Raw genomic sequence first — 14,807 nt, 5'->3', positions numbered from 1 at the left:
GGTTACACCGGCATGGGAGATAATAAAGTCTCAACAAATAATTTTTTCTTAGATTTGGAAATATAGCTTAGTGGTAGAGCATTCGACTACAGATCATGTTCAAGCCCGAGTGTACCTCACCATTTTATTCTAATTTTTTCTTATTAATGAATCCAATTTATGATAAAAGAAAATGTACCATTTAAAATCGCTGCAAATCATTTCTTTGTTTGCATATTTTAAAGATAAACATTAATTAGAAGTGAGTTTCCAGGGTAGTCATGTCAAGCCCAAATATCAGGTGGCGTGATATTGTAAATAAACACAGACAGAATTTGAAGAACTACATTATCATCATTATTTTATTTTTTTTGGTTGTTTTTGCGCATTAGTCCACCGGGCAAATTATTCCTCGTAATATATAATATTCAATAGAGGATTGATTCTATAATAATACATATGCAATCTACATGAATTAAAATATCATGCTTAAATGTGCTGTACGACCAAGCAACGCCGGGCGTCCATATATATATATATATATATATATATATATATATATATATATATATATATATATATATATATATATTCAACTTCATTTTGCGATCTATTTCTGAATTAAAATAATTGATTGATATATTATGTTCAAGTATATTATTAACAAGAATTAAAATTTAATATTTTTTTCAATAGTGCTCAATACTTGTGTAGAGATTTTATAAATAAAAATATTCTAAATACAATGTTTATATAAATTTATTTATATATATATTTACACACAAATGTTAGTCCAGGAAATAATACACTGTTGTGAAAAAGTATTTGGCATATTAAAATCAAAATAGTCCTTAAATTAAAAAATAGTTAATTAATAAAAAATGACCCTTTTTTCAAAACCAATATGCAAATTAGTCATTCTTACGACTGATATTGCATATACATAGTTTATATAAGGATTGTGCTTCTATTTATTATTATTTTTTTTTTAATGAGTCACTTATCAAGGCCGAAAGATTACACAAGGATAACGGGGTCGTCAGTTGTGCAAAGTTGAATTCTCTTAAAATAGGGCGTTTTAACTTCACCGTTGTGAAAAAATAGGCCCAACTTTGGTATTCATTTAGAAAGGGAAAAGCAAAACATAAAAATTAATAAAAAAAAAAAAAAAAAAGAGAGACGACGCTGTTCTTTGTTTTCTTCTGGCATTGTACCATTTTTTCTGCTAGTAATCGCCACTTCAAGGCTATTTTGAAATGTCAGATTTCCAAGAAAGTATTTTGAACGCTTTTTTTTTTTTTTTTTTTTTTTTTTTTTTGCTGCGTCGAGGAGGAGGAGAAATCTGGTTTAAAAATATCTTGTTTCGATTGCCTTTCATTTTTTTTTTCTCTCTTTTTTTTTTATATATATGTGGGAATAACAATGTTTTGGCTCTACTTTCGGTGACCTCCTGTTATATTCTAGTCATGTAGAAGAAACGCAAATAAGAGAATAATAAAATGAATAAAAAAAACTGTATATATGTTTATATAGAAAAAAGCATAGTAAAAATGGAAATATGTGGATGTATATAAAACCCAAAAATTTTGCATTGTTTCACGTTGCAACTGATTTTCAAACATAGATTATGTCTAGCTTTCAACCTGCTTTTGTAATTCGTATTTACTTGCATTTTATTTAACGTCAATATCATTAACTTGTCATAACTTATAATAATACAAAGACAATTTTCTATTTGTATATACGTTATCACCCATCACCCTTATGTGTAAAAACGGGATCGCTCGATTGCCAAAGATGCAATGCAAAATATAGTCATTAATTTTTTTTTTTTTTTTATCTAATGTCACTATTGTTGTTATTAAACAAGTATAATAGACTACGGACACACATATCGCAGCAGTAGCAGCAGATGCAAATGACCGAGCCGTGTGTGAGGTGACCTTACAGCAAGAAAGAACGAAAGAAAAATGATAAAAAAAAATAGAACGAAAGAAAAATGATAAAAAAAAAGAAAAATGATAAAAAAAAGAAAAACTTTGCCTGAGAAAGACAGAAGTAGATGTGTTTATAACGTGGCACAATAGTGACAGGGAAAGACGTGTCCCAAACATGGCCAGACAAAGACGGAGTACCCCGTGTTTGGCAGAGTCTTGTTAAGCACATTGGAGCATGAGAAGACTTTTGAACAAGAGACAAGGCGTTATTCTGGAAGTACCTGTAAATAAATGTCTGTTGTTTCAACTGAAAAAAAAAATGAGTCAAATTCTTTCCTTGTCTTTGTTTCCTTGCAACTGGCTGCACACAACGTATGGGTCCCGAGTGTTGACATGTGACGACTACGTTATGCAAGTTAGACTTCTGCATAGCGCTCATGCAGATTATGCCTCAGGATTATCTGGGCTTGGTGAAGTCCTCATCGTTAGTCACCGTTATTTGTTATCCTACAAGATTAGAGGTGTTTACTCCTAACACTAAGAACAGCAAGGGTCAGCAGTTGGATGCGAAATTGGGGACGGTCTGACATAGAAGTTGTATGCGAAATCGGGGACGGCCCGACATAGAAGATGAATGCGAAACCATGTGCTCCCCTGCTTGACAGTTGTGACCTCAACGCTGTGTGTGCCGTGGTCATTCCTACGTCTTCATCTCTTCTTCTTGTTCTGGCTGTCTTGTCATCTCGTTTACATTGGCGACTGCTGAGAGCAAACACCAGATCGCAAGTCATAAATACCCCCGACAAACCCGACAAGCAGCAAAATCCCACCCATTCACGGTAGAGATCCCTAGATTTGAGAAAGCCTTTTACTCCAGTAGTTTCTTCCCCAGAACTGCTAGACTTTGGAATTCCCTTCCGCGTCCCTATTTCCCCAACTGTACTGATATGCAAAAGTTCAAGTGTAACGTGAACTGACATCTTGCTGCTCAACTCCCTACACAGTACCCCTGATGCTTATGTACCTGATAGTACCCCCCTACAAAGTGGCAATGTGTCTTGTTTGGGGTGAAAATGCAATAAAAAAAAAAGTACATTGTAACCCGGATATGAGACCCGAATATAAGAAAAGCGGATACACAAGAGATTTTCTCTGGTTCCAAATTAGAGCCTGTGTTGATGTACGGGCAACCCGGATATAAGAAACCCAGACATGCGTTTAACCCGGCTATAAGAGAGTCGTAGGGGATTTATATCCGGGTTACAATGTTAAAAAAATAAACAAAGAGAACTTATTTGAGAAAAAAAACTTTGACTTTGAGCATGTGTGTGACACCATCGCGGAAAATCACTCTCTAAAGACTAACGTCAACATGCTGGTTGTTTGTTGAGGCTTCTTTGTCATTGGTTAACCTCAGTTCAGATAAGCCCCATAAAGTCCTCTCAATCTGGTCCAAGTCGTAAGCTGCCATCAATTATTGTCAACTCAAGACTGTCCATAAAACATAAACTAATCTCTACTATTACAAAAAGAACTTTTTGTATGTGAGTTTGTTCCTTATGGACTCTAGAACAACTGGGATGATTTTATCAAATTTCACACAAAGTTACTTTATGTGCCTGGCAGTATTCTTGGATATGATTTATATCTGAATGTTTTCGATAAGTATCGATAATTGATAATCGAAAAAATCTGATGAAAGAAGGAACAGGCGATTTTGACTAAAGTTAGCATCTTACACAGCCTAGAATCACAAGCGCATTTCAGAAGTTTTCTTACTATACAAGTTGAAAGGCCAGATATATAAAATCATTAGTAGATTCTTTGGTATGACAGAGGTGCATTCAAAATGAAAGTTTCTGTTTAGAGCACGATTGAAGCATGATACTTGACTTTTGCATTTTAAACTTTGAGTCGATATATATATAAAAATAATTTTATAAAATCTACACTGCAATGTAGACTACAATATATTTTGGACTACATAACTGCGGGTGAAGCACCGCAATAGGTTCCCAACTAGAGCAGGCAATCAATCGATTTAATTTAAAAATGGGCGATTTTGCCAGTTTCGATGACAATAAAAATATGATAGTGTGAAACGTTCGTTGGTCATCATTCAATCCCGAGCAACATTGGGTCACTCTGCTAGTATCTATATATTGGCTTCTATGTCCAGCCTTTTGTCCTAATCACCACCACACCTTGATTAACAATCCTATTTCAGATGGTCTTTGTATGCCTTGGTGTAAAATTTCTTCCCCGTTGTCTTTCTATTAACCTCACTTTCTATACTTTTGTTCTGTTGATCAGCTTATTTCCTTTTTTTGTTTTCACTTCCTAACACTCTTTTTTTGGTGTTGGGGGTGGGGGTCCCAATATCAAATACACAAAGGAATGGCTAAGAAGCAATTTGTTTACACTCACTCCATTAATTTGCGTTTCTGCACCTGGCATGTTTTTACTTGCCACACGCAAAATCAGAGACGACCGGTGCAGATCCTGATGCCACCTCCTCTTGGATTTTTACCAAATCCCTGTTAACAGGTGGCTCAAACACTACCCCGTTGTAACCACCCTTGTCACAGTCAGAAAGAGTTGGAATTTAGGAACAGGGAGGATATTACTGTTGCGTAAAATGTGAAACTTTAACTAAAATATGCTTTCTTGGCCTTCAGGCTAGAATTAAAGGCTAGTATTTAATATTTTTTTGCAAATAAATAATGTGTAGTATCAGTTCTATCAAAATGTGGTACAATAATATGATGGGGTCTGAATTTAACCAAGACGTCCATAGAATTGAAATATGTCACAAACTCCTACAAAAGCTTTGGTGATAGACCCCCCTCCCCATAACCAAATATATTCTGATTAATTATTAATTACTAATCTAATTAAACTACACTAATTACAGTATGTTTCATTTTGAAAAAAAGGTACAATAATATCATAAGCATCTGCATATGTGTTGAAACTCCAGAGACTGGAAATATTTTTAAGCCCAACATTAATATGCAACAGATGAAGGATACAATTGTGAAGTGTCCACAGGTCTCACTAATCTGTATAATAAACATCTTCCTGCTGTAGGAGGGGGATACATAACCTCCATCTTCTTCTCTTTCTTTTTCTCTCCTGCTATGGGTTAAATAGTATTAATACTTTTGATGATATTCCCCATGGTTTATAATGAACTATTTCAGTCTTGACTACTAATAGAGAGAAAGAGAATTATGGAAGAGAGAGTGATAGTGAGTAAATTGTAATTTACTGTTAATTAAAACAATTAAAATTAAAAATTTTTAAACATAACTCAATCTCAAAACCAAGGAATATTTCAGCATGTATATTGCATGATTAAAATATATGGGAAAATTTAGCTTAGATAAACAAACTTCGATTAACTCGATTTTTTTATATTTATTTTTTTTTTTATTGGATTTTAACTCCAAATGAAGCACAGTGCCATTTTGATGTAGGGGGCTAGTATCTGGGACATAATTTGCAGGGATACTATGTAGGGAGTTGAGCAGCAAGATGTCTGTTTACATTACACTTGAACTTTTGCATGTCAGTACAGTAAGAGAAGCAGGAACCTGGAAGGGAATTCCAAAGTGTAGCAGTCCTAGGAAAGAAACTTGGAAGGCTTTCTGGCATCTGTGGTCTCTACTGTGTAGGGGTGGAATTTTGCTGCTTGGGGGTATTTATCAAATGAGGTCTAAATAGCATTTAATCTGACAAATCAAACATTATTTCTGACTAATGAATTTTTACATTATTATTGTACTGTGCTATTAGTAATATAATAACGTATTTCACTACAGTTTATTTAAAAAATTACCTAATGTGACAGGCAATTTATATTATTAACATTTTCTTACCTAATCACTGGAAAATAAGCAAGGGCAATAACTCATACTTTTAAGTGAAGAATTGTCTCAAAATGAAATGAAGCAGCATTTACTCTAGGCAGGTTAAGCCAGCTTCCTCCACAGAGGAAGTTTCTAGAGAATATTAAATTCACAAGTGGTTCCAGTAGAATGTATAACTAACTTCTATTTGAAGTGAAGAATTGTCTTCCTTACAACCTACTCATATTTTTAGGTGAAAAGTTGTCTCCCTTTATAGCTAAGATATTATTTCTTTTTCTGTATAAGTTTTTTAAAAAATGTCCAAACAAACAAAAAAATGATTATTCTTTTTGCAGGCTGTTATCCTCATTTTCATAGTTGTTGTTTCACCATGTTTCGGCCAACTCATCCTTTGGCCTTCTTCAGATGGCGCAGTGGATGGAAATGTTCTATGGTTCCAGGTGAGCATTGTCTGAAGATAGTGGTTTCAATCCTACCCAAAGCATGCCAGAGGATTAGTTGGCCAAAACATGGTGAGACGACAACTATGGAAGGCAGTAATTACTGGGATAAGTTACAAGACTCAGCATTCCTATTCTGTCATGGTTAATCACCTGAAGAAGGCCAGAGATGGGTTGGCTGAAACGTGGTGAAACAGCAACAACTATAAAGATGAGGATAACAGTCTGCAAAAAGAATGGATGCACAAATTATGAAGCCTCATCTCAAAGGATACAAAAAATAATAAAATAATAAAATAATAAATGATTAAAAACTAAAATTACTTCACTGCATCCCAGGCAATGCTGTGCATCTACAGCCCATAATAGATAAGCTAATTTTGTTCTTTTTTTTTTTTTTTTCCAGATTTGTGTGCCCACTTGCTGGATCTTGAGGAACAACACAACATGAACAAGGGTTATCAAATCCGCATACTCACCCTTCGCAAGGGTGAGAACTTGGAGACTACACTGTTCCGTCTTGAAAAAGGTAAGAAGATTTGCTTATGAATCTACATCTATCAGTGCTTCCCTTGGTGTTACCAGATCAGGCTGTCTGAAGATACTGGCTTTCTGACCTAAAATGCACCAAACATTGATGATATTGTTTTTTTGTTTTTTTTCATTTTCTTTTCCAAAATTCAATCATGTTCTACAATGTTAAAAACAAAAACAATTTTCCTCTACAAAAACAACCAAACCAAACCAAACATCCTGAATAAATATTTGAAGATGTAAAGAATTTGAAGCATAAAACCTTTTTTCCAAAATTACTGGATTTTGTATTAAGTGACTCGAAAAGGGTTAATATGTATTTAGACGACCAAACCAAACCAAACCAAACTCCATAAATAAATATTTGAATATATAAAGAACTTGAAGCATAAAAACTGTCTCCAAAATTACTGGATTAAATAACCTGAAAAGAGTTTATATGCATGAAACAAAATAATCAAACTTCCTCTTCCAAGATAATTTTTCCATCAAATGCCTGGTGGGAGAGGGTGGGGGGAACATACACATAACAAAACATAGCAAATTGTATCGTAGTTTTGCCAAGACTGAAGTGTTGATCAGTGGTTGTGTTGGAAAACTCCCAGATAGAGGAAAATTCTGATTAGTTTGTGGAAAGAGAGTTGAGAGCAACTAATTCCTTTTTTTCTTTTAAAATTCAATTTTCACCCCAAACAAGGCACAGTGCCACTTTGAAGTAGGGGGTTACTATCAGGGATATAAGTTGCAGGGATATCATGAAGGGAGATGAGCAGCAAGATGTCTGTTCACATTACAATTTAACTTCTGCATGTCAGTACAGTTGGGAAAACAGAATCCCGGAAGCGAGTTCCAAAGTCTAGCAGTTCTGGGGAAGAAACTATTGGAGTAGAAGACTTTCTTACACCTAGGGATCTCTACTGTGTAGGGGTGGGATTTTGCTGCTTGTCGGGTTTCTTGGGAATATTTACGTCAAGGGGGTACAAGTGCTTGTAGTTCGTCAGAGCATTCACCATTAAAATACTTATAGAACAGGCAGAGGGATGCAACATTTCGTCAATGGGACAGAGGCTGAAGCTTAGATGACAGTTCAGGTTGGCAACTCTCTTTTGAACCCTGTCCAGGAGTGAGAGACTAGTAGCAGATGTACTAGCCCAAATGTAACAACAATACTCTATACATGGGTGAATGGTGGCCTTATAGAGGTACAGGATACTTTCAGGCATAAGTAGCTTTCTAGCATGGTAGAGAGAGCCCACTCACTTCACAGCAGCCTTGGCAATGCTCTCAATGTATCTGTTCTAATTCGTGTTCTCTGTGAACATTAGGCCAAGGAGTTTAAAAGAAGTACTTTCAGATAATGTGTTTCTGGCCATTGTTATTCGTGGTAGAGAAGATTTCTTGTAATTATTGAAGGAAACAAGCTTAGTCTTGGCAGCATTGAATGTGACCATCCATTTTTGTCCCCATTCCACTATAAATTGGAGATCTTCCTCTAGTGTTTCTGCCATTTCCTTAGATGTGTGTTGTTTTCCCCTCGTGCCTATTATAGAGCTTGGTGTCATCAGCAAATATACTCATCTCAGAGACAATTTTGTGGTACTTATAAGTTTTGTAGGAAATGCCGTGGAAATTCAGGTAGGTGGACAGATGATAAATCGCAGGAAGTGTAAGGATAATGGAAATAAATGAGAATTTGGACATGGAGAAAGTATATTTGAATGGTGAGGCTATTTAGGTTGTCTAAAAGTTTTGTTACTTTCATTGATACCATTGGTACGCAAGGTAGAGCAGATGTAACATAGCACATATGCGTGCGTGTGAGAAAATTAGCAGCAGCCTATGATAGCTGACTAGCGAAAATATTAGCAGCAGCAGCCGTCATAGCATATATGAAAATTAAAGAAGTGTGCATGTACTGACATGGTGGGAAGAAGAAGAAAAAAGGAGAATAAAAGACAGCAGGTGGTAAAGAAAAGAAAGGAAGTGATTGGACATGTGCAGCGAGAGAAAATGTGTGTCAAAAAGTGCAGAGTGAGAATAGATTTTGACACCTGTTGAAGCTAGCGGACACATGTTCGATAACGTCAGTAAAAGAAAAGAAAAGGCGTGAGTGATATTTTGAAACACAGTGAAGTGCATTGTTGGAAATTACTGGAATAAATTTTTAAAAATGCTCAATCGTACTTTTTTATGTCCGTCTTTGTTTGTTCCTGCGACGGTACCAGACAACATGTGAGTTTTAGTGTTTGAAATGTAACCACACGGTTTGCGTGTAATGGCCTCATTACACAGGTGCCAGTAATGATAGTAAGAGTTTGAAGTGAATTTTGTATGTTCATGGAATTTTTTGCCATTACTAATCAGCAGAGCGTTATCACTGTCTACCATGTAAAAAGTCTATTAGGTACGTGTCTGTAGTGTGAAGGATGTATAAAACTAAAACCTTGCTAGCGAGGGTTGTGGATATGTGTTTCATGGAGAGAAATGAGTGTATAATGTGAATCTTAAAGAAAGGCTTAGATCTGATGACCTTAAAGTGTGACACCACGTAGCCGCACTGACAGGTTGCTAACCCCAAATACTGTGTCGTGGCTTTGTTCTCCATCTTTCATTGTATTATGGTCGTATCGTCGTCTTGTTCACTCTGGTGACTGTCGATGGGAAGTGCGCTAGTCCACAAGTATAAAAATACAATAAAACAAAATCCAGGAACAAAATAAAAAAAAAAAATGCAGACTCTCATTCTCTACAGTTATGGTTGGGCTATAGGTGTGTGTCCTCATCAACCCTCTACACACTAGTCCACACGTACATTCTGTCAAGGCTGTATCAGTCACTTTTGTCAGTTCATCTCCTTATCCCCCTCGGGAACCTCCGAGCAACCAACTGCCCTCGGCCATATCAAAAATCCAACTGTCCACCTCGGAGTTCAGGACTGATCCCCACAACCCCACCTGTCAAATGTTGTTCTTATTATTCCCCTGAGCTGAACCCTCCCCTAAAATACCTACATGCACATTGTTTAATCCTTACTCCATTGTTCTCTACCTATCGGTCATTCGGTCACTTGCCACACCCTGAATTTAAATCTACTCTTACTTCTCTTTGTATATGTTGAAGACAAATTTCTGTCTATTGTTAAATCTATTTCCTACTTTATTTATTTTTCTAGTTCCTTCCTTAATGGCCACAGGTCAACCATAGTATCACAAAAAATTTAAATTTACACAGTATAGAAAGATGTGTGAAAAACAGGCAACTTTGTTGCTTTGGTCACATTGAAAGAATTGATGTGAGTGCTTGATTTAGCAGATGTAGTATAGTTGAGGAAGCAAGGTCAGTCAGCTGAAGACTAAGGAAAACATGGAAGGGATAAGTTCAATGTTTCCCTCCTTCACACACAATGTCTCTTTCTTCCCTTCCCATCTTTCTTCTTCCACTCTCTCTCTCCTTTGCCATCACTGTCTCTCTTTTCTCCTCACTATTTTTCCTTCTCTCTAGTTGTCTCTTTAATTCTTCTCCTTTCCTTTCTTTTCTTTTTTCTCTTTTCTCTTCTTTCCCTCTTCTATTTCTCTCCTTCCTTCCTTCCTTCCTTCCTTCATCTCTCTTTCTTTCTTTCTTTTTCCTCTCTCTCTTTCCTTCTTTTTCACCCTCTTTTTCTATCCTTTATATCTCTTCCTCCCTTCTCTCTCTCCTTCCTTCTTCATGCTCCGTCTTTCCTCACACTCCTTCTTTCCTCACTCTCCTTCCCTTCCTCTCCTTCTTCTTCCTCTTTCTCTCTCCTTTCTCTCTTCTCCCTTTCTGCCTCTCTTCTCTCATTTCCCCTCTGTCCTCTAATTTCCTCTCTCTCCTCCCTTTTTCCTCTCTCTCCTTTCTCCACGCTATCTCTCCTTTCATTTTCCTTCACTAACTCTCCTTTCTCTTATCTCTTTCTGTTTATTATGCTCTCTCTCTCATACCCTCCCCCTTGTCTTTTCCCCTTCTTCTCTCATATTTACTCCCACCACTCTCTCCAATCTTCTAATTTTTTTACCTCTTTGTCTTTCTTCTTCCTCAATTCCCCCACTTTCTTCCCTTTTCTCTCTCCATTTACCACCTTTCTCTCTTTCCGCCACTTTTATCTTTTTCCTTCTCCTACTCTTCTCCCTCCTTCTCTTTTCCCCACTCCATCTCTTTTACTCTACAATCTCTTCCCTCCTGCCATCCTTTTTCCCCCTTATGTCTTCCCCCATGCCTCCTTTCTTTTCCCCTTCTCTTTCTTCCTTCTTTTCTCTCTTTCCTCTTTCTCTATCTCTTCCACTTCTCCCTCTTTTCTCTCTTCCCTCTCTCTCTCTTTTTACCCCTTCTCTCTCTCTTTACCCTTCTCTCTCTCTACCCTTCTCTCTCTCTCTTTCCCCCTTCCTCATTCTCTCTCTCTCTACCCCTTCTCTTTCTTTTTATCTCATTCTCTCTCTCTCTTTACTCCTCTCTCTCTCTCTCTTTACCCCTTCTCTCTCTCTTGACCCCCTTTTCTCTCTCTCTCTTTACCCCTGTTCTTTTCTCTCTCCTTACTCCCTTCCATTATGATTTATCCCTCCCCGTAAAAAATACTTGTATGACAACTTTTTTTTGCAAGAGAAACATATTCAGTAAGCTTCCTGTTATGTTTTTTTTCACAGCATCATGAAGTTAGCATAGAACATTATAACATTGTTAACAATAACGTTCTATACTACAGGTTACTTCCTGCAATTGAATAGTGTTTGGATAAAACTCCAAATTCAAGTATTGATACTGTTTGGGAAATAATTATATTCTTTTTTTTTTTGTTTCTTTCAGAATGGATCCTCCGTTTTGTTCTTGGCCCATCTCTACATGCTGACAATGTCCGTATGTTTACAAATCATCCGGTAAGCCGTTCGGAGAAATTCCAGCGACAAATGTTCCGTGAAGTAAAGTGGCAAAGTGCATGTAACATGAAAAGTGACTGCCATGATGCCTATATTGATGTCCAGATGATCATCCCGGGATCCTTCAATTACTACTTCACTATTGATGGCAGGTATGAACACCTTTCTCCTATTTCACTCTTTTCTCTCTCTCTCTCTCTCTTTTAAGTGCAGGTGGTAAGTCACTTTTTGTTTTTCCTCCAATACAACATTTAGATCCTCTGGTTCACATCTTTGGTGACATTGTGAGTCTAAGAACATTGTGTTTTGACTCTTGAAAATTAGACACATTCTTACAGACAACTAGCTTGTACTGATCAAATCCCAGTTTGTGACCCAGTGGCTAACGATAAAATCATGCAACAACTCGGTTGTGCTGTAACAAATGGTTTTCCCTTCCAAATAAGATTAAACTTCTGAAATTTGTAAAAACATTACAAAACACTTGCCTCTGCAAACCGTTCCCCAGCATCATAAAACCCATTATCAATGCTAAAGTTCCCACAAACCAAATCTAAATATATCTACATCCACTGTTTGATTCTTTTGTTGCAGTCATTACTACACTTTAATTAGAACCTTACCATAACTGTCTTTTGTCTGCATTAAGGAACAAATTTCGATTTCCATTGTCTACTGATAAACCCTATTTCTTTTGTTACCCGATAAACCTATTTCCTTTTCTTTTGTTATATTATTTTTTCTTTCCTTTTTCCCAACACTCGTGGTGGGGGGAGGAGAACATTGATAGTATCACAAAATAATGTATTCTGCTTTATTCAAAATATTCAATTATTTATTTTTCTTTTCTTCTTACTTTGACTCTTTCAGTGATGATTTCCATAAGGCCAATGGTAAAGGCTACTTTTTGGTAGATCCAATTTTACCTGTCGGTAGCGGTGAGGAGATTCCCATGAACTGTATCCAGTGCCAATCTGTCCTTTCCAAATCCTTGGGTCCGTTTGAGCAATGGATCACCCGTCTACAGGTGGCCAAGGAATCTGGTTACAACATGATCCACTTCACACCTCTGCAAAAACTGGGCATCTCTAATTCTTCGTACTCGATTACAGACCATAAGAGTCTGAATCCGATTTTCAGCAAGAACAAATCGGTGACTTTTAAGGATGTCGAGGAGTTCACTCGCTGGATGAACCAAGAATGGAAGATTCTTACTGCGACCGACGTCGTGTACAACCACACGTCGAAATGTAGTTCCTGGCTGCAGCAGCACCCTGAGTGTGCGTACAATCTGTATAACTCACCTCACCTGAAACCTGCTTTCATAATCGACAGGCTTTTCCACCACTTTTCTCTGCAGGTGTCCCGGGGTGAATGGAAGCACTTTGGTCTCTCTGCTATCATCGAGAAAGACGAACACCTTCATGTAAGTAAATCAAAAAATCTAACCGGCCATTGTAGTCTATTTTTCTGTTAAGCCATTTAGTTTTAATATTTATTAATTTTTATCTATCTGGCATTGCCAAGTATACACTAAAGTAGTCTTAGGTTTTAATTTTTATTTGTTTACCTACTTTTAAAGAAAATATGGCTAGACAACTCCTTCAATTAAAACTGAGTTATCCCCCTTCTTGGTTTTTAAAAATTTTTATGTGATTATTTAAAAATATGGTTATAGTCAGCTAACATGCTTCCTAACTTCTGGTGTGTCTGCCACCGGAAGCGGTGACTAGGCAAATGAGTTCCTTCACTTTTATTATTCTTCAGTATTTCTATTGTGAAGCGATTTATTGAAATCAAATATAAGAAAAGGACATTATTAAAAACTATACAATAAAAATTAACAAAAGTATACAGATGAAAATAACACAATTAGTTTTTATTTGCACTTTCAATAACAAAACGTGTTTTCAGTAATTCTTATAACAAAAGAGCACAAAAACTGTTTTCAGTGATTCTTAAAAAAAAAAACTAATTTCAATTAATCTTAATTAAAATTTTTTAATGGGTTTTCAATAATTCTTTAAAAAAAAATAAGAGGACAGAAAGTGTTTTCAGTAATTCTTTAAAAAAATAAAACTAATTTCAATAATTCTTAATCAAAATAAGACTGAAAAAACTTTTCAATGATTATTAAATAAAAAAAGAATGATCGGTAAAAAGGTAATAAAAAATGAGTACATGCGCAGGGGAAAATGAGAAAAAAGTGAAGGACTTGATTTGCCTTGTTACCACTTCCGGTAGCAGCCACAGCAGAAGTTAGGAAGTGCATTAGCTGACTATTACCCAAAATATTTTATATTACCAATCATCTGGGATGGACTAATAATACTTTCTAAATAACTTGCATACAACCAGCTGTACATACCCAGCACTACTCGGGATGTAGTGAAACTATTTTAATTTTTTTTTCATTTATTTATACATTTTTAAAATTTAAGGTAGACAATTTCTATCATATTCAATTTAAAATAATTTATTTTTATTTTTAGGAAATTATTTTAAATTGTTTCAGTTGTCTAGGATGGTGAGACACGTGTTCGGTTTTTAATGTGGGGAACATCCAGCTCTCCAGTAAAAAAGGATTGGAAGAAAAATTTTAATTACCTCAATTTAGAAGGGAGTCTTCAAAGAAATTGAGAATCTAGTTCATCCTACTAATTATTTAACATGTAGCTGGGCAGAGAAAAGATGACTTCAGACATTTTGAATCCACATTATTCCATGTTTTGTATGGTATGGTGGAAGGATGCAGAAAAAGAAGCAAACCAAAAAGAAGATGGTGTGATCTGTATGTTGCTAAAATTTCAGTTGAATCAATCGGCAAAACAATGTAGATGGTGTTGGGAATGTTACAGAATGGATTGTTATTTTTTAATGTTTATATGTAAATCATAGACTGCTTGTGGCTTAACTGGCACACTCATCAGGGGGCAGACTTTGGTTTGTCCAATAAAGATCTGTCAGTGCCTATCGCTACTAATGAGAATAGAAAGTGAACTTTGGGTTTACTTTCGTCAGACTTATATTTCTCGCTGATATTTTTTTGTTCTTTAGTCTTCACATTTCACGAACAATGTTTTTGAAAAAGGAGCAAGAATTGCTGTTTTTGGGGTCGATTATTGTTTTAAGCACATACTATTGTTAATCTTCTCA

General features: G+C 36.0%; 1 protein-coding gene across 4 annotated transcripts in view; it reads left to right on the top strand.

Annotated features, from left to right (window-relative positions):
* The window catches only part of LOC145261146 (glycogen debranching enzyme-like), a 178,827-nt gene that overhangs the window by 53,660 nt on the left and 110,360 nt on the right, over positions 1-14,807 (top strand). For all 4 annotated transcript variants that reach the window (XM_080119445.1, XM_080119444.1, XM_080119447.1 and 1 more), the window contains exons 2-4: positions 6,635-6,757; positions 11,581-11,803; positions 12,522-13,077. In XM_080119445.1, the coding sequence (XP_079975571.1) occupies positions 6,635-6,757; positions 11,581-11,803; positions 12,522-13,077 (902 nt within the window). The remainder of the gene's footprint in view (positions 1-6,634; positions 6,758-11,580; positions 11,804-12,521; positions 13,078-14,807) is intronic.

This window comes from Euprymna scolopes, chromosome 37 (assembly GCF_053919585.1).
Source record: "Euprymna scolopes isolate OS-2025 chromosome 37, ASM5391958v1, whole genome shotgun sequence".
In the NCBI taxonomy this organism is placed as follows: domain Eukaryota; kingdom Metazoa; phylum Mollusca; class Cephalopoda; order Sepiida; family Sepiolidae; genus Euprymna; species Euprymna scolopes.
The sequence above is the reverse complement of the archived record's forward strand: the minus strand, read 5'-3'. Positions and strand labels throughout refer to the sequence as shown.